Genomic DNA, 18,905 nt, shown 5'->3' with positions numbered 1-18,905 from the left:
GCAAACCGTAGAATGTACGAACGGGGAGCGCGCGCGTATATCGCACAAGACGGTGAAAAGGAAAAATTTCAATGAAAAATGGCAGAGGTGGTTATTTTGACTGCTGGTTGAAAATCTCGAAAAGAGGTACAATAGACGGGCGTGGTGTCAATTCAACTGTCTCGGATAGGTTGCGGATGTGCTGATTGATGCCGGAATAGTGAAGTTCTAGAGTAGAATTGCCGACAGTGAAGGATTTTGCGGCTGTGAAAAATCGTCTGGCGGATAAAAGTGGGGTAGTTCCATGATTTCGGTGTCGGGAAAAGGAGGTTCGGTCGAATGGGACATTTTCCAGGATTGATCAGTCTGATTTTCAATATCATTACGTTCAGTTGACTATTATAAGGCTGAAATAGTGCACAATCGGCTAGTGCAGTCATCAATCCTAGAAACTGCGAAATCCGCAAATAATTTTCACTCCCTAGGTTTGGGGCTAGGAAAAATCGATATTTGAACATACCGGTAACCATCACATCACCATCACGTCAGTGTCGTCATCACCGACCATCATCGTCGCCGTCGGCAGGAGTGCGGCCGGAAGAAGCGCATTCTGCGGACGGCCGGCGCTACACGTGAAGCCAAAAACTGCACATCGGAGGCAGACGCGAAGGATGTGGGTCGTCTTTTACACCTACCGGAATCAACCCTCCTAGTGTCGTCGTTCGTAACACATTACGGAAGATGTCCTCGGACGCAAAGTGGCGTTTGAATAATTGATCATAAGTGCTATTTTTACTCAGCCCCTGTGCTTTCTGGGACTAGTGCCGTGTCTGCATGATGCGGCCACCGCCCGCACATTCGTTGCACAGATCGATAATTCTAAGTGCCAAGTGAGTGAGATGAGGAAAGCGGGGAACATTAAAAGCTAGTCCCGGAAGGAAATGTCTACGGCAGAAGGAGTAAATTAGAGCAGACAGAGTGGAAAGAAAATATGTAGGGGAAACCGTGATGTGCATCGAATGTGGTCTTTTTTATCCTTTTTCATACAGTTTACGCCATGGAAGCGGAAAAGTGGGAATGAAAAAAAAAATCCTGACGGTTGAATCATCCGATACCGGCAAATGTTGCCACAGACGAGATAATCGAGATAATCGAAGAATACAAGCGTAACATCCAGCGAGTGGAATAGTGAAGCGAAAACTGTTCACAATCGATTTATGAAGTTTTGAAGTAGATCACCATGTGACCAGTGATGGTGTACAAGTGCACAATTGTTTGATACAGCCAGGAAGTTGTGTGTGCGAGCGGAGAATAAGATATTTTTTTAGTGATATGGTTTATTAGAAGTAGTTCAGAATAGATACCAACAGTTTAGTATACCAAAAATATAGGAAAATGCAAACGCTCAGGAAGAAGACCAGCCCGTTGAAGTGTAAGTATGCATTGAATTAGTTGATTTCATTTGAACATAATGAATTTAAAGCCATTTACACATTTGATTGTTAGCATCCACGCATTCGGTTATTAGTTCACATTGAAATCGTAGAAATAGCATTTTTTTTTTCAATATGCAGGGTGTCGATTCAATGAAGAAAACAAAATTCACTGATATTCCCTGATTTTCCAGCAATTTTCAAAAGAATTCCAGGTACAGTGCCTATCCGTTTTTGGCAACGCAATCCTATCAGCTATTACTTTCCTCAGATACACAGCAAAAAATAAATTTTAATATTACATTCAAGATGATGCACTCCAATCATGTCGAAAATCTCATGTAATTTTTATGGCCACAAAAATAAACAAATGCAGTAAAAGCAGCGTAATGTTTTAATTTCTGTATAAATGATAATTTTGTCCTTTTTGGAAAGTAATATTACACCATATTTTTGAAACGATTGAAGTGCATCCACTTTGATGAGATATCAAAATTAATTTTTTGCTGTGTATAATACATGGACCTCTAACCCAGTTCAATCTCAAATTGAATAAAGTGTTCGATACATTTTATAAAATGCAAAAAAGATAGAAATCGCGTGTTGTCAAAAACGGGAAGGAAATCTATCAAAAAGGCTTAGGGGCTGTACATAAACTACGTAGACAGTTTAGGGGGGGGGGGGGGATTGACAATTATCCACGGCCCATACAAATTTAAAAAAATTTGTATGGACAATTGTCTACGCAGGGGGAGGGGGGGTCAAGAATCCCAAAAAACTGTCTACGTAGTTTATGAACAGGCCCTTACTTAATCGCTTAGTTTTCAGCAAGTTTATAATCCGTTTCTAACCTCGATTTACTCACTGATACGAGAAGAGGTCCTACGCATGGCAATTTTGCAAAGCAAATCTCGATTAGCAATTTCCGGGTTTTTTCACGTATTTCTCCCGGAATTTTGAAATTTTTCCCGGTTTAGCGATATACATTTGAATTAAGCATAAAACTGAATGCGATTGAGTCGAAAGTTAAATGGCTCATTTATAAGACAGCAGCACTTTTGCTGGATCTTGAATTTGGTTCTACTACACGTTCGAAGTCTTCACTCAAAACGTTACAGGCTTTTATTTGATAGAGAGTTCTTTCCAGAATTCTTCTAAAATAAATTTGAAATTCTCTCTGGAAGTCCCTTGAAAATGTCTTTATAATATGTCAGAAATTCTGTATAGAACACTTAAAAAAATTCATAAATTTTTTCCTTAGATTCGTTTTGGAATTTTTAAACTCTTTCTAAGAATTCACTGGACCCTCATTTTTTTTTATTTGCTTGAAATTCTCTGTAGAGTTCCCATGCAATTCACCTCAGCTTCTCCACCAACAATTGAAAAGGGCCTATAAACTTGTAATCCCCCTTCCCTGCCAACACCATCGTGCAGGGGAAATTCTCCCGCCGAGAATTGCCATCAAATTTTGCTCGTTGTCATTAAAATTCCCTAGAAATTCGAATCGAAATGCGCTTGGAATTATTCTTGGAATTTAATTATTCGCAGAATTATTTTGGAATTGTACTCTCAAAATTCGTTTCCCTTGGTATTTTTCACGAATCCTGGAATCTTCTTCACTTTCGGGAGTTCTAGTAAAAACTCTCTTAGAGATTTTCCTAAAGCTCCCTAGAAAATATTCTCTGAAATACCTTGATGTTATCTCCAGAATGCATTCTCAAATCTGCTCATATTCATTTTGGAAAAAAAGTTCTAAAATTTTCTTAATAGTTTTTTAAAGTGACTGTATCCTGGAAATGTAATCCAGTCCAAGGGTCTTGAAATTTTATTGTTTTCGAAAAGAGGACGAGGTATATTTTTCCAGATTTGTCATCTATATTCATTTTTTTTAAGGTGATTTCAAATTTCCTGCTTTTTCAGTTTTCCCGGATCACTGGTCACCCTGCATTTTACATATGAAACACTTGTTTTTAATCCCATTATATATTTTTTTGTCTTGAGCACATTTTGAGATTCAGCTCCGAAATTAGTCCGGATTAGTCAAAAGCTAATTCGCGGGCATATTCCTACATGGGAAATCGTTAATACAGCGCTTTAACCTCCAAAATTATGTAAGTTAATTCCATCCAAATTACAATAGCAGCAACATTACAACACTAAAATTTTACAGAGAAGCTGATATTATGAGCTAACCAGGTTTCCAATGATGACCTAGAATACTCAATAAAGCCACTCTATGCTGTCAAGGCAATGCATGTCTAAAAGTGCAATCATAAAAGTGCTACTCCAAGCAATAAAGAAAATCCTCCCAAGCAAGACCATTATCCTAAATTCTCATTTAGTTAGTTCCCTGAGCTAATCAAACTGTTAAGAACACAATAAGGAAAAATAACTAGAAGTATTCAGAAAAAATCATCGTCTTCTCTTAAAGCTGGGTTTAGACAAGGCAAGTCGATCAATTTACTTTATCATTCCATTGAAAAACGATGAACCAGACTCAACTCATCAAGCCAATTTAATTCAACTGAGTTGATCAATTACTTGCCTTGTCTAAGCCCAGCTTAGCTCTTTACTATTCTTGCATGTACTGATGCATTCAACGCATCATTTCTGTAACACCTAGCTAGACTATCAGCACGAAACGAAAATGAAAAAGAAACAAGGTTAGAACGAAAGGATGGCTGTGGATTTTCTCGTCGTTCCTTTGCTCACCGCTTTCAATGAAAGTAACGTCGATTTTCGAATTGAAACGAGACCTCATTATGGCTTTCAATTCCTTTCACTGATACTAGTCTTTCAATTTTTTTGAATATGCGTTATGTCCCGTTTTCGTTACTTTTTATTAGATAAATATGTTTTATGTGTTTTCACGTGAGAAATGCTTTTAATAAATATTTTAATTTTCCGTCATCTACGTCATGAAACCTCGGTTGATGTGTTTCATGAAAGACGAAACTGTCAAAGTCGAACGCACATTCACTCGTCCGCTTCAGTGAAGCTTGAAAGAAAGACCAATGAAGCGACGGGAGAAAGAGTGACAAACGACTGAAAATTTGTTTGTAGACGACAACTGACCACGGTTTTCGTGAACTGATGCGGTTTGCCACGGTTTTTAGGCATAGTTCTAATTTCTTCACAAAGCTGGTTCATGAACATTTATCTTCACATCGTATTCATGAATAAAATGTTAATTTCAGTGGACCGGGACGTTGTTTAGTCCAAGAAACATGTCTCCCGTTTTATTAATTTTTCATACCTGCACTGAAACAAAAAATATAGAGAACTTTGCTTAACTTGAGTAATTAGCCAAAGACTTCGCACCAACATTTTTTTTTATCTTTATTTAAGAGATTTTTAGCCATAGGCTAGTTCATCTCTGTTCGCAACAACAATGTTTTATCCGATTTGGAATGAACTGCATCTGCTGAGATTTCATTCAGTGCACACAAAAAAGTTTTTTTTTTAATAAATTTTCTCCTGTAAAAGTGCCCATCTTGAGATCAATGAACGACTTGTAAATAATTAGTGTGTCTATAACTAAAAAAAAACTTATTTTCAAAAAACCGTCTATAAGAAAATAATATTTTTAAATTTTTAAATATTTATTTTTCAGTGCGGGAATTATTTTTTTTAACATTTTTTTATGAAAGCTCACAAAATTATCTGTAAATCACTCTTGCCCAAAATTGTTGCAAGTCATATCATTTTTCAGTTATTTTTTTTACCAAGCAATGTTGCTTAAGAAGACAAAATCTTTGCACCCACGTTGTTTTGTTGTAATCTGAGAGGGTGTTGCCAACTCCATAGTCGACTTGGCGTGAAATTCGTCAGAGGTCTTATAGATCAACTCTGGCCTGTTTGCGGTTTGAGTCCAGAGTTGATCCTTTAGGCTTTAGAGATACTATGGGTCAACTATTGAGGTTTAATGGCCTAATTTTTGGAGGCCGTATTGAGATATCTTGTGTCAATCAGGTTTCCTGTGATACGGGATAAGTCTGAGAGTTCATTAAAAACCATTCTACCTTCTCAATTGATCTTAGAAATATTGTGTCTACTTAAGATACCTCCAATCCGATGATCTTGTAAGTCAACTAAGGCAGGCTTGTGGGTCAATTCCGAATTCCTTATGAGTTCAATCGATATGGATGATTTGCAGTAATTTTATAATCAATAATCTACTTCCAAGGATTTATGATTTATTTACAAGCACTTTACAGGGATCACCGAAAATCTGATTGGTCGAATCCGGAAGTCTTATGATTCAACTTATAGGGCAAATCCATAAATCTTAAGGAGCAATTCCATGTGCTGCAGAAGGGTAATTTCCGGGAACCTTACCAAATTATGCAATTTGTTTAAATAACAAGACTTATACATTTCTGCGCAGAATTAATCACCTACATTACCAAAACTTCAACAGCGCCGGTGGTGTAGTGGTAAGCGTGTCCAAGTATTGTTCATTGACATCATGCGCATAATTTACAATCCATTTTTACGTATATAAGATGTTCTAGATTCACCAAATCGTGCTGGACTTCAGATCGAATGATCTACTAGAACAATCACGACTTATATAAAATTAAGAGATGAACTAGCCTATGGCTAAAAATCTCTATAATAAAGAAAAAAAAAAAGACTTATATAATGATCTTAGACACGAAACATGTCCAAGCAGGTTCATAAAGTCTAAACCTACTTTTTTGCATTTTTTTAATTATTATGAACCGCAACTTTGCTTGAACCATGTAATTAATCAAGCAAGAAATGCATAACAACTTTGCCGAAGGATAAATGGGGCTAGAATGTATCTAAAACAGTTATAGCTATTCAAAGATCGATGTTACGAATTAAATGCTAAAAATCACTTTTCCTGCCAACACTGCCAGTGTACCAATGAAAGTCAGATTCCAAACGGCTTGGTTACACTGCTGTAATAAATAAATAAAAATTGTGTACATGTGATTTAGTCTATTCTGCCGTCTGACAATATTGAGAAATACACGCCAAAATCAAAATTGGTCAGAAAAAAAACCATTTTTTTGCCAAGGAATTTGAAAATCTTCATTACATTACTGATTCAAACGATAAATGCAACCCTATTTTAAATCCTCATGCAAAATATTGCCAGAAAACTCAAAGTAAAGTTTTTGCTGCAAAGTATTCTCAGCTTATCTGAGTGTATGCAATAAATTATTTTATTTGGATAGAATTGAGGAAACAAATGACCGCAAGAAGGGTGCCTGTGTAACTCTGCAAACAAACTAGAAATGTTAGAAGACCAGAATAAATTAGAAGACCAGAATGTTACATGTAATCTTTAAACGAAGGCAATATATCAAAATCAAATATCAATATGAAAATACTTAACCTTTTTCATGCTAAGAACAGACAAAAGCTTATCAGTCACGAAGATTCATTGAGAGTTTTATAGTGACTACACGCAAATCAAAAATCTATTACAATGAATGTTAGTTCCGTTTCCTATCATCCTCTGTTCATGAACATCGCAACGAATGTTAGAAATTGACCATGCAGGCGATGTAATGGTTTTTTGTCTTTTTTTATTTCGTGTTCCATCTACGCTTTCAACTATACCAGTAAGCTTGTAGAACGACGCACATTGTAGAACATTGTAGAACGACGTACACACTTAACTCGAATCTCTCCAGCAGAAAAAGCATACGAAGTCGAGCATGCGAGAAAATGAGCGCTTCATGTTTGCTTTTAGGCTGACCATATTCAGAAGCATGGAGAAAGCAGTGGAGAAAGCACAGGTCTGATAGTCGCAACGTCCGTGATTCGAGTCCAGTCGGCAACCTTTTTTCTATTTTTTTCGACATAATTAATTTCACTCACTAATACAACTCCACATTTTTCGGTCTCCAATTTTCTTACATCGGACCGCAGCTAGGTATATCGCATCCTCGGTTCATGCGGTCTCCACTTACATCCTCTGATGATGAATCCCACATAATTGTAAGCGAATCTTACATCCACCGGTTGGGTGTATAATAAAATGGAAAAAAGACCAAATCTTAACACCCATCGCTAAAACGTTAAACCTCCGGATTCGATAGCAAATATGCAGACTGCCAACATGAAAAGATTAGATTAGATTACTTTAGTATACAGCCATTTCATAGCAACACGATATAGAATTTCGTAGAAATTGATACTTTTGTTCCTTATCGCAAAATATTAGACCAATTTTGTTTTGTCATAAGGGTGACCACTCCTAAATATTTTTTTCAAATATGACTTTTTTCGAAAAATCAACCACTGGGCCGATTTCAAAGCTCAAAATATCAAATGAATGTGTGAGATTATGTCACTATGTTAGCTATGTATCAATGGAGACACATGATAGTCTAGTTACATAGGAGTATTGAGCAAAACCCCAAAACTTGATACTTTCAAAAGCATTTATTTATTTATTTATTTGTCGTCAATCAGTGTAGTTTAAAAATTGTTGTCTTAAGTGCTATTGTTACAATTTTGTCTTTGTTTGTATTTTTTATAATATTTCTTGAGAACAAGTTAAAAAAAATACTTCTAGCTGACGTTATGCGAGGAATTGAAATATTGCTTTAATTTGGTTTTTGTCATTTGTCAATGCTTTCGCAGTGCTTATTATATGTGTCCATTATTTGGTTCAAGGGTCAACATTTGGCTTAATTCGTACGATGACGATTTATAAAAATAAATTTCTATTTCGTAAATGCCTAAATGGTGTATATAAATTTAAGGATGACAATAGATCTATTGAATCAATGAGATGTGATACGATATCGCTTACGAATGAAATCATAGCAAATTCACGGCGCTCTTTTAATGTTTGGATTGTTATGAGCATGCACCGAGCTGTGTAAGATGGCAGAGGAAATACAGTCCAACCTAACTTGCGGAGTGCATACAATAGAAACTGCTTTTGAACGGACTCTATTCTTTCTTCGTGTGTGATTGAAAAAGGAGACCAAACTATGCTGCAATATTCTAATATCAACCTTACATAAGCAATGTACAATGTTATAACAAAAATGTTTTATGAAACCAAGCCTGTTGTTAGCTCTGTTAATAATTGTGTTATAATGATCGGTGAAATTAAGTTTTGAGTCCAAAATAACACCTAGATCCCTGACTCTATCACACTTTTCTACGATCTGGTTTCCTAAAGTGATTGTTATATCGGGTAGGATTCGTTTTCTACTAATGGTAATTGAGTTACATTTTTTATATTGAATTGTAGCAGGCTTTTATGACACCAAGTATGGAATATCTGTACTTCCTCTTTGAATGTGATGATGTCTTTGGCATCTTTTATTTCAAAAAAAAATTTAATGTCGTCAGCATAGATTAAAACTTTCAATTTCTTAATAATGAAGGATATGTCATTGACGAAGAGAATAAATAAAAGCGAACCTAAATACAAAATCCCACCTTTTTATATCATTATATTTTTCCTAAAAAGTATTTTTAATTACCTTTCATTTGATATTTTGATCTTTGAAATCGGCCCAGTGCTTCGAAATTTTTAGCCAGGAATTTTTGGCAAAAGTCATTTTTGAACCAAATCGAAAAAAAAATCGATGTTTTGGACCACCCTTACATGTAAACGATCACCCTAATGACAGAATAAAAAAATACGGTTATAATATTTTGCGATAAGGAACAAAACTACCAATTTTTACGAAACTATGAGATCCACTTTATATCGTTTTGCTATAAGATGGCTTAATAGAGATTTTCAGTTTCGGGCTGATTCGCATGTCGTTACTCAAAAGATAGTTTTCCGGATTTGCAAATTTTTAACTCGCTGGTTTAACCTTAGTTTATATTATATTATATTTATGCATTTGTAGTTTCCTCGAGAAATTTAATTCAGTAATAATTGTGATATTTTTTAAATTATAAACGATAAATTAATAAATAACTCGTTTTTAAATCTAATTTGGCCATTTAGTAGTGCGTTGGGCATAGAATGACAGTTATTTCAATGTTAAATTCGGTGGGTTTAAAATATAAATCTAACTAAATTTGTTTTTAATCATGATACAATGGCAACTTTACTGTACATGAATCGATGTATGTATTTCCTCCTCGATTTCCTGCGTGTTTCAAATTAAAACTGAATTTCATTGACTCTTATAAAAATATAATTAATAGTTGATTAGATTAGCTATACAAGTTCATATTTCGGGACAGACCAAATGTTGTTGACGATTATAAAGAAAATCAAGGAGGAATAAAGATTTTTTATTTAATAAGTCGTAGGTCCTGACACAACTGAATATTAGTGTAAGCTTCAAATTTTGTCAAAGACCTGATTTTCACGATAATTTAAAGTGTTCGGTATTTGAGTCATTAGTGATGATTGAACAAATTAAAGCCAATAACGTAATAAACGTATGCACCTGACATAGGGAATCCAGAATCCTTCATTTCTCCCACGGTCTAGATTCTGGATGTCAAACAGCCGTACAAAAACAAATCGATACATCCATTCAAGTGGATCGCAAAAGGACCTACGAACACTACCTGCCATATATGCGCATTAGTATGTGGATGAATGGGTAAACGATTTTGACAGATGAAAGCACTCTTCTTGTATACAACACCCACACACTGTGTGTATATACGCCACAACCGCGTTTTCAGTTGTATTTGTTTCAATGAATGAATCTCGCTGGTGGTTCACTGCAAGTACTGTTGTCTACGGTTTTATTCGCCATTCGAGTCCGACCGTGAAGCAAACGTCAGTCATTGATTGAGTGTTGAACCCAAAACTGGCTGATATAGAGTGTCAACATAGTATACCGAACAGCCAACTAAATCTTTTATATCGCGATGAGGTTGTCGGCTGCCGTTCAATCAACAGAACTGAACTGAAATAGTAATTTCGAAGCGAGGTAGACCTAATTTGTTAGTGAAGAATAGTGATTTTTGAATGACCGATTCAAAGCTATGTCAAATTATACCTAGCATCGATGAGGCATTTAACCTCTGCCTCGTCTCCGGTTTGGGCAGTTGTGCTCTATTACGGCAGTGAGAAGTTCATTGAATTTTTGGAACTGTGGAATTTTTTTCGAGCGTATCAAAATCACTCAGATATTCCTGGTATTACCATCATCAGCAAGCAGTCGTAATGTCAAGCAATCGAGAAGAATGGAAATGGGTTATGGAGATGCATTATGAATCATTTAGCAGGTCGACGTTGCTGCTTAAGTGCGATATTCTGTTCAATCAGGCGCAGCTCTGAAGAACCAAGACTACGACGCCACACTATACAGCTGTTCTTTGCGACGCTACTGTGTCGAGTGCGGACTGTTCACTAGTGGTAAAGAGCAGAGTCACAGAAAATCTCGATTAACTGAGGGAAGAAAACAATTTGCTGTGAGAAATCATCATCTTGGTAAAATTGTCTCAATTGTACTGGATTGAAAGAAATACGCAAATCGAGATTCGTTGATCGCACAAAGATTCTGATTCACTGTGATTTCACATCGTACTAGATATTATTAAGGAATTCAGTCGAAAACAAGTTCATCACGATGATGTTGAGAACCAATCTGCAAGATCGAAAGTCGAACACAAGTAAGGCAGCTACGTTCTCGACCGTTTCGTTCTTGTGTTCCCAAAATAAATCTGGAATGTGGACTGAAGGCCTTTGAACTGATCGAAAATCTGTGTTTCATCTTCTTCCGTAGATCGGAACGAACCCGGACGGTTCTTCGGCGATGGAGTGAGCTTCAAGGCCAAACTGATTGGCATCCTGGAGGTCGGAGAGGCCAGAGGAGATCGTATGTGCCAGGAAGCACTGCAAGTAAGTCTATTTTTAGTTCTCTCTTTTTTAGTAGTGCGCTACTATGCATACAGACACTGGCTACGCGGATAATCAAGCGGACAGCGCGAGCAAATGAAATTGATCCAATTTAAATCTAAAGCAGTAACAACAACGACGCTAGTACTGAGATGTCGAGAAAGAGCGCGCACAATAACAACAACAATAGTAAATAAAACACGCTTAATGCACTCACAACTGCAAGCAGCCAGTAGCTAAAATACTGTGTAGTGAACATGGTCGGATCAATGGTCGAAAAACGAGGATGCAAAAGGTGCATTAGCACTTTGAGCTCTGCTGGCGCCCACCATGCGGATCGATCACATTTTACTGAAGACTGATTTAAATACATTCATCATACGGCGGTGTAAACAATTTCATTAAACACTCACCACACTACTGGAGTTAGGGATTTGAACCAGTTCAGATGTAGCCAAAGAGAAAATGCATGTAGGTAGTGGGCTGTAGTGAATTTAAATAACTGTAGACTGACGCAAAATGTCAATCCTAATTAGGAAAATGACAGCATGGACATCATTTGTACTAATTGATGATTAATCTTTTTAGGATCTCAAAATGGCCATCCGAGCTGCCGGAGAGCACAAGCAGAGAATCACGATACACGTTACTATCGATGGATTGCGATTGAGAGACGAGAAAACAGGGGTAAGTTTTAGCAAGCTGAATATCTTTGGTAATGAACACATGATCTAGGGTAAAAACTGTCAAAAATACCCACATGTTCTATTTTGCGTGAGACGAAACCGATTTCATTTATCGATAAGATTGACTATAAATGAAGCAGTTTCCTTAGCACATGCTAGCATTAATTAATCTGATTTACATAAATACAGGGCTGGTAGCGATCACTACTGTCAAAAATAGTGATTTTAGTGACCATGTTGAAGAAATAAGTGACCAAATAGAGACTTATAGTTGTAAAATAGTGACTAAAAAGTGTCCTAAGAGGAAAAAAGTAGTCGTTGTGATGACACACCAAATAAACGTTTAATATTTTGGACGTATCAATTAGTATCTCATAAATACTTATGTACAATATGAAGCTTTAAAGCAAAATATTCAATCGAAAATGTATGTCCAAACCCACGGTATCAGTCTACTAACTGCAAAAGGCTGGAAAACCGAGAATACACATGAAATTTTATTTTTCCTCAAAATACTTGGAAGTCTCAAAGAATTTAATAATTTTCTTACAAAGGATATTTTAAAAATAAAAATGAATTTTAAAATACAAGCATTTAATTTTTCTCGTTATTTTAATTCACACTTTGAACTTTATAGATCCACAGTGAATTAATCTTCGGTAACAAATAAATAAAAAAAAAAAACAGGCTCCAAATGTTTTTTTTTTCGTTTTGGAATATGCAATCCAAGAAATTTTAAATTTGAACTAGCTCTGGACTTTAAAGGCTCGTGAAATTTTATTATAAATTCTAAGAACCTCATTCCAATGGAGTTCTTCGGACAAAAAAATCTTTCAGAAAAACATCAAATGCAATATGCATTCAAAGTAGTTCTGATAAACTTTAAATTTCATGTGAAGTTTTGAGTATAATTTCCAGAAATCCTGATTGAATTAAAAGTTAATTTAAATGAAAATAAGCCCTTAGATTTTTTCAAATACTAAAAGGAGGATTACAATTAAATCTGAGAATAACTCCAGGACATTCTCAAAGGAATTCGGAAAATAAATTCAGGAGAGTTTGCCGAGAAGAAATCAAAGAAATTTGTTTGGAGAAATGCCAATGAATTCTTAGGACACTTTCAGTGTGAGTAGAATTCCAAGGGAAGAAGTGAGATTCAAAAGGAAATCTGAAATGAATTCAATTAATATTCTGAGAATCTTTCCAAAGAGTTTCTTTTTGTGAAGAATTTCAAGGTAATTCGGACGAAAATTAAAAGAAAATTGAATTCTGAGGATAGCTGAAGATTTCAGGAATATTTCAATGGAAATCTCCATTGAATATGGAATGAACAATTCTGAGATCTTCAGAACTATTTGAAAGTTTCCAATTGTTTCCTGAAGTTAATGAAACTGCCTTGAAATGCTTTTGTAGTTTGAAAACTAGCCAGATACTCACAATACTTCTCATCAAATTCTTAAACTTCCCTAAACTTTATAGGATTTCCTAAAGTTTACTCAATTTTTCTAACGATCATGGATCTCCTTCAAAGGTTTAACAATTCGTTGAAGTTCTCTAAACTTCTTTAACATTGATGTGAACTGCTCTGAGGTTCTCTGTTCTTCTATGGAATTCTCAAAACTTCTCTAAAGTTTTTGCAGTTCTCATGAAGCATGTTACTTTGCGCTGAATTTAATTGAATCGTCCTAAAAATGTTAAAGCTTTAGTGAAATTCTGAACTTATGCGAAGACCTCAATTAAATAAATTTTCAACGTCTCTGAAGTTATCTGATAATATGGGAACTGCTTCAAATTTCCCACTTATTTTCTGAAACTAATGGAACTGACCTCCCCCTTAAAATTTTCGGAGCTAACTAAACTTTTTTCAAATGCTCCCGCATTTTGTTAATGTTTATAAAAAAATCCTGAAGTTCGCAGATCTCCCTTTAAGCTCCATAGATTGTTATGAAGTTCTCATAATGTTTCTGAAGACCACTGTCCTGCAGGGAAGTTTTCTGAGTTTTTCTAAAATTCTGGAGCTTTTGTGCTCCCGCAATTTTCATGGAATTAGAACGAAATAATTAATATAGTTCTATGATTTTCACTGAAGTCCTCAAGATTTTTCTAAAGTTCATGAAACTTCCCTTAAACTATAGACACTAATTTAAAACTTCTTCAATAGTGTAGACTTTCCTGGTGTTAATAAAACTGCCTAAACGATTACTGAATTTCTTTAAGTTTCTCTAGACTGCCCTGAATTTAACAGTATTTTTAAGAACCCGCAGCTTTACTGAAATAAATTGATTTGTCTTGAAGTTTCAACAATTTTTCTTAAGTACTAATTTTCCCTGAACTTATCTATGCTTACCTGAAGTTCTCCAAATTCGTTTAAAAATCTGGCAAATTTTCTGGTATACATTCATAATTCCCTGACGCTTCTGACGTTTTTGGATCAATCATAGAATTCATGGAATACCCCATAATTCCAAGGAACTCCTTGTAAGTCGCTGCAAATTTGCTTATGTTAATGAGATTATCCTGAAGCTATCTAATCGTCTTCGATGTACTCGGAACTTAGTTGAATATCATGAAACTATCTACAAATATCTAAATTTATTAGAAGTTCTCTGGAATTTTTTGAAAATATCGCTGCTTGCTAAAAGTTCTCGCATTTTTTTAATTAATGGAACTTTGTTGATGTTGTCTAATAAACTTAGCTAAATTTTCACATTTTTTAAGTTCTTAAAATCTCCATGGTATTATCTTAAAATACTCACACGTTTTCCGGATGTTCATATAATTTTTATCACGTTCCAGAAATTATCTCGGAGCATTGATGAAGTTTCCTGCCCTTTGATTCTATGATCTGTTTAATGTTCTCTAAGCTTCTCTAATGTTCTCAATTCTATTGAAGATCTCGGTTCTGCTCGGAAATAAATAGAACTCCCGTAAACACCTTTAAATCTGGACTTCTGTGTAGTTCCTGAAATATTTCTGAAGTTTCAATAAATTCTCTGAAAGTCTCTGTACTTTCCTGAAATTCTCGGAACATCTTAGGGGTTCTCGGTTTTTTTTCAGCACATCATGGAACTATCCTGAATTTTTCTAAATTTACTATTATAGACCTTAAACTGCTTCAAAAGTCTAAACTAATGTTACGGGAACTGCTCTTAAGATCTGAAATTCCCCAAAGAACTCTAGATTTAGCTTCTCTGAGGTGTTTAGAACTTCTTATAAATTACAGAATACTCCACAAGTTTTCTATATTTCTTAAGTTCACTTGACACCTGTGAAGTTTTCTGAAATTCTAGGAACTTCATAAAAGTTTATGGAAATTTCCGGATGCAAAAAGAACCGCTTTAAGGTTCTTAAAGCATCAAGAAAGTTTATATTTTTAGCGTGTTAAATTCAACATTCAATGGATTTGATTGTAAAACTGTTTTTTTTTTTAACTGATTGCCATGTCTTAAAAACGTTTAGACTATTTTCTGTTGTTTTTATCTAGCAAAATAAAAGCATTTAAAACCTGGAAACCCAGTTAATTTTATTTAGAAAAATGAGTAGACACCCTGTAGATAGAGAAATGCGACTAACGTCACATAGAATGATAAGTCTTGCAATAAATTCACGCTTAAAAAGTTGAAATTAGTGACTGATTACAAGAAAAAGTGAGTTTTTCTTTAAAAAAAAAGGAGACTTTTTAGTGACTGGCTTGAAAAAAGTCACCAAGTCACTAAAAAGTGACTCGCTACCAGCGAAAAAAGGAAATCGGGAGAAAACGAGTTAAAACCCCAAGATTTCCATAAAAATACGCAGTCTGAACGCTACTCATATGCCTTCTTGAGATTTAATTTTCTTGGAAGAATCACATTATCAAAAAACATTCTCGCTTGGTGAGATGAAACTGCTATAAGTTTCCAGCGACTGAATATGAAATGCTTATCCCCGGAAGTCCTTCCACGGGGATAGGATACCTTGAGCCAAACGACTACTGTCTCTGAAAATTATAACCGTTACAGAAACCAACAACGGAAACTACGAACTGACTTAACGGCAATGAATTTTAGCGCAAAACAACGTAATCCTGGGACTAAGTGAAATCCGTTGGTCGAACCTTGGAGAACACAAACTGCCCTCGGGACAGGTACTGTTTAACTCTGGTATTCGAGGTGAAAACGTTCCCCGTCGCCGTATTCAGAACACGGATTCAAAACTTACCATAGTCCAATGTTATGTCATGATCCAACCGCTGCTGAAGTACAGAACAATGAGAATTATTACTGTCAACTGAATATCATCGTGGAGAAGGTACCAAAGAGTGACATCAAAATCTACACTGGCGACTTCAATTCGCCAGCCGAGGTCAGAGGGATTTTTCTGAGGCATAAAAATCTCTGGTCACGTCTTCTTTCGGAAGGGAAGTAAAGCCGTTGGCCCCGGCCCATGTGTGTTTGAATGGGTGCGATATCCTACGCAGGTGTGGAAGCTGCCTTCCTGCACATTCGATTGCCGTCAATGGATGGTAATCGATGTCCGTCGGTGATTGGCACTAAATTGCGGAACAGATGACCGACGTTAAATAAAGGAATGAAGACTTCAATTCGAAGATCGGTTCCGCCAAAACGAACTGAGCGTGTCTTGAGACACACCATGATCTCGGAGAAATGAGCGAGAAAAGCGAGCTATTTGCAGAGTTTTATGACAATAACGACATGGTGATCGGAGGCTCACTCTTCCCCCATCGACCGGTGCACATAGTCACGTCAAATCGGTCACATCTGCCTCACACAAAAATCGATACGGAGCCTTCTCGATGTCCGGAATAAACGCAGAGCTGCAATCGCGTCTGACCATTACCTTCTAATCGGTAAGATTCGCCTACTCATTGCGAGGATACAGCGGCGGGAGGAGAAACTCTGGCGGCGATTCAACGCCGACTAGAAGGTTCAGCAGTGATAACCTCATTCGTTGAAGAATTTGAGACCAGCGGATGTTCCAGAAGATGGCAGCGTTGAAAAGCAATGGGATACTTGCCGGAAGATAGATGAGCGTAGAGAAGCAAAAAACCACGATACAGCGGGCTAGAACCAGTCTGGTGGGAGCAGGGGCCACATTGCGCATCTCGAAACGAAAAACTTTTTCATACAAGCGTTCGTACACAAATTCTTTCGTTTCGAGATTTGCAATGTGACCCCAGGCCTCCCCGGCCTTATTGACACCAATGGAAATACTCCTCGGAATTATCATGAAAATCTTCTTAGAACTAGAACTCCCTTAGAATTCTTTTCGGAATGTCTTAAAACTTCCTATGAATACCTTCGGAATACGCCTTATAGCGTCTTCGAAATAATCGTTAGATTTACTTGGAATGATCATCTGAATTTTCATGGATTCTGCTCAAAACTACCATGGCATTATACTTGGAATCCACTTGAATTTTTTTCTCTAAAATTCCCTAGGAATTCTCCTCAGAATCATCTTTGAACTCATCATCATAGCTCGTATGCAATTCTTACCAGAACTCCCACGAAATGCTCCTCAGCATTCACATGCAATTTTCCATTACATAAACCTAGATTTTTTCTCAGAAGTCACTTGGAATTATCTTTAATATTCCCTATATATTCTTCCAAAATTCCCATGAAATTATGTATCAAATTGCCCTTGAATTCTCTTGGTTTTCCCGGTTCAATCTTAAAAATTACCCGGTTGTTAATATTCAACAAAAACGAAATTGAACGCATTTTTAAAAAGACGGCCAACTGTAAATTTTCGGAAGTTATTTTGAAAAAAATAATTATATAGGTATATGGGTCTTGGAGTCATAATTGTCAAGCCTCTGAGACTTGGAAGCATTTTAAGGGTTATAACAAATTGCAGAACAATCCATAGAATCTTGCGGACAAACCCTGGAATTTTGAGTAAAAATCCAACGTGATTTTCGAAGGAGAAGTTCTGAGCAGAAATCCAGAATTATTCTAACATGAAGTTCTTAGAAATTGTTAAATGAATTTGGAGGGATTTCTGTGGAGAAGAATGCAAGTTCTAAATTAAATTCTGAGGTTACTTTAGAAGAATTCAAAAGGGAAAATAATTATGTTGAAAATTCAACACGAAACAGAGTTCTAAGAGGGGATAATTTCAACCCTAGTGCGAAAGATTCATCACAGAGCTCCAACAAAATTGATAGCAAAAAAAAATGCTGATAGTTAGTAAGAAATGCTTTAAAGTACTACAAGGGATTTCTGCTGTTTTGAATAGAGTTAAAAGAAAATTATGAAAATAATTTCAAATGAATCAAAATCTCCGAATAGGTTCAAGGGAATTATGAGAAGGATTCCAATCGAATTCTTAGAATGGTTTTGTTTTTAAGGCCCATGCACTGTACATCTGAAATTGAAACGACAAAAATCAATTTGAAATATTGCTGAGTGATTAAATTGTAAAAACAATAAGACTGGAAAGTTATAGAGCAAATAGAGCAAGACATTCATTTAGTAAAGAATCACTCTGTTTTAATGGTTTATTCTGAAAATCTGGTGTAAACATCATAGAAATAAATGGTAAATTAATTTTTCTCAATTCTCTCGTTGAATTCGCGGTTTTTCCCTGGTTTCCTGGTTACTTTTAAAATTCCCGGATATTTCCCGGTTCGCAGGCCACCCTGGGTTTGCCATACAATTTCTATGAAATTATCATTGAAAATTCTTTTGAAATTTCTCCAAAATCTCCTATTAACTCTCTTCAGGATTCTTATGATATTCTACTCAAAACTCCTTTGAAAACATCGCGATCAATCATATAAATTCGAGATTTTGTTTTTGTTTTTTTTTCAAGCGTCCTGGAGAAAACCTTACCTTAATTCAAAGTGTTTCTGGTTAATTGACAAGGTATTCAGTCATTGTGAGAATTTTTATGTACCACTTCAATACTGTTACGCATTTGACCACAAACTTTTGGTTGCTGGGTACATTTATCAATGAGCTTTGGGGTGATGTGGCTGTCAGCAAG

The 18,905-nt window shown here is 35.9% G+C and overlaps 1 protein-coding gene across 5 annotated transcripts in view; it reads left to right on the top strand.

Moving 5' to 3' along the window:
* Positions 1–78: 78 nt before the first annotated feature.
* Positions 79–18,905, top strand: part of Dab (DAB adaptor protein) — a 28,635-nt gene continuing 9,808 nt past the window's right edge. For 2 of the 5 annotated variants that reach the window (XM_065222422.1, XM_065222361.1), the window contains exons 1-3: positions 10,170–11,003; positions 11,117–11,232; positions 11,818–11,916. In XM_065222422.1, the coding sequence (XP_065078494.1) occupies positions 10,961–11,003; positions 11,117–11,232; positions 11,818–11,916 (258 nt within the window). In that variant the 5' untranslated portion in view covers positions 10,170–10,960. Of the gene's footprint in view, positions 276–1,028; positions 1,412–10,169; positions 11,004–11,116; positions 11,233–11,817; positions 11,917–18,905 lie in introns of those variants that run through there. The other 3 variants (XM_065222560.1, XM_065222497.1, XM_065222647.1) reach the window with 3 other exon arrangements.

The sequence above is a fragment of the Ochlerotatus camptorhynchus genome, unplaced genomic scaffold, assembly GCF_037179485.1.
Source record: "Ochlerotatus camptorhynchus isolate MF236.1 unplaced genomic scaffold, CSIRO-AGI_Acam_v1.1 ptg000002l, whole genome shotgun sequence".
NCBI classification, from domain to species: Eukaryota; Metazoa; Arthropoda; class Insecta; order Diptera; family Culicidae; genus Ochlerotatus; species Ochlerotatus camptorhynchus.
The sequence above is the reverse complement of the archived record's forward strand: the minus strand, read 5'-3'. Positions and strand labels throughout refer to the sequence as shown.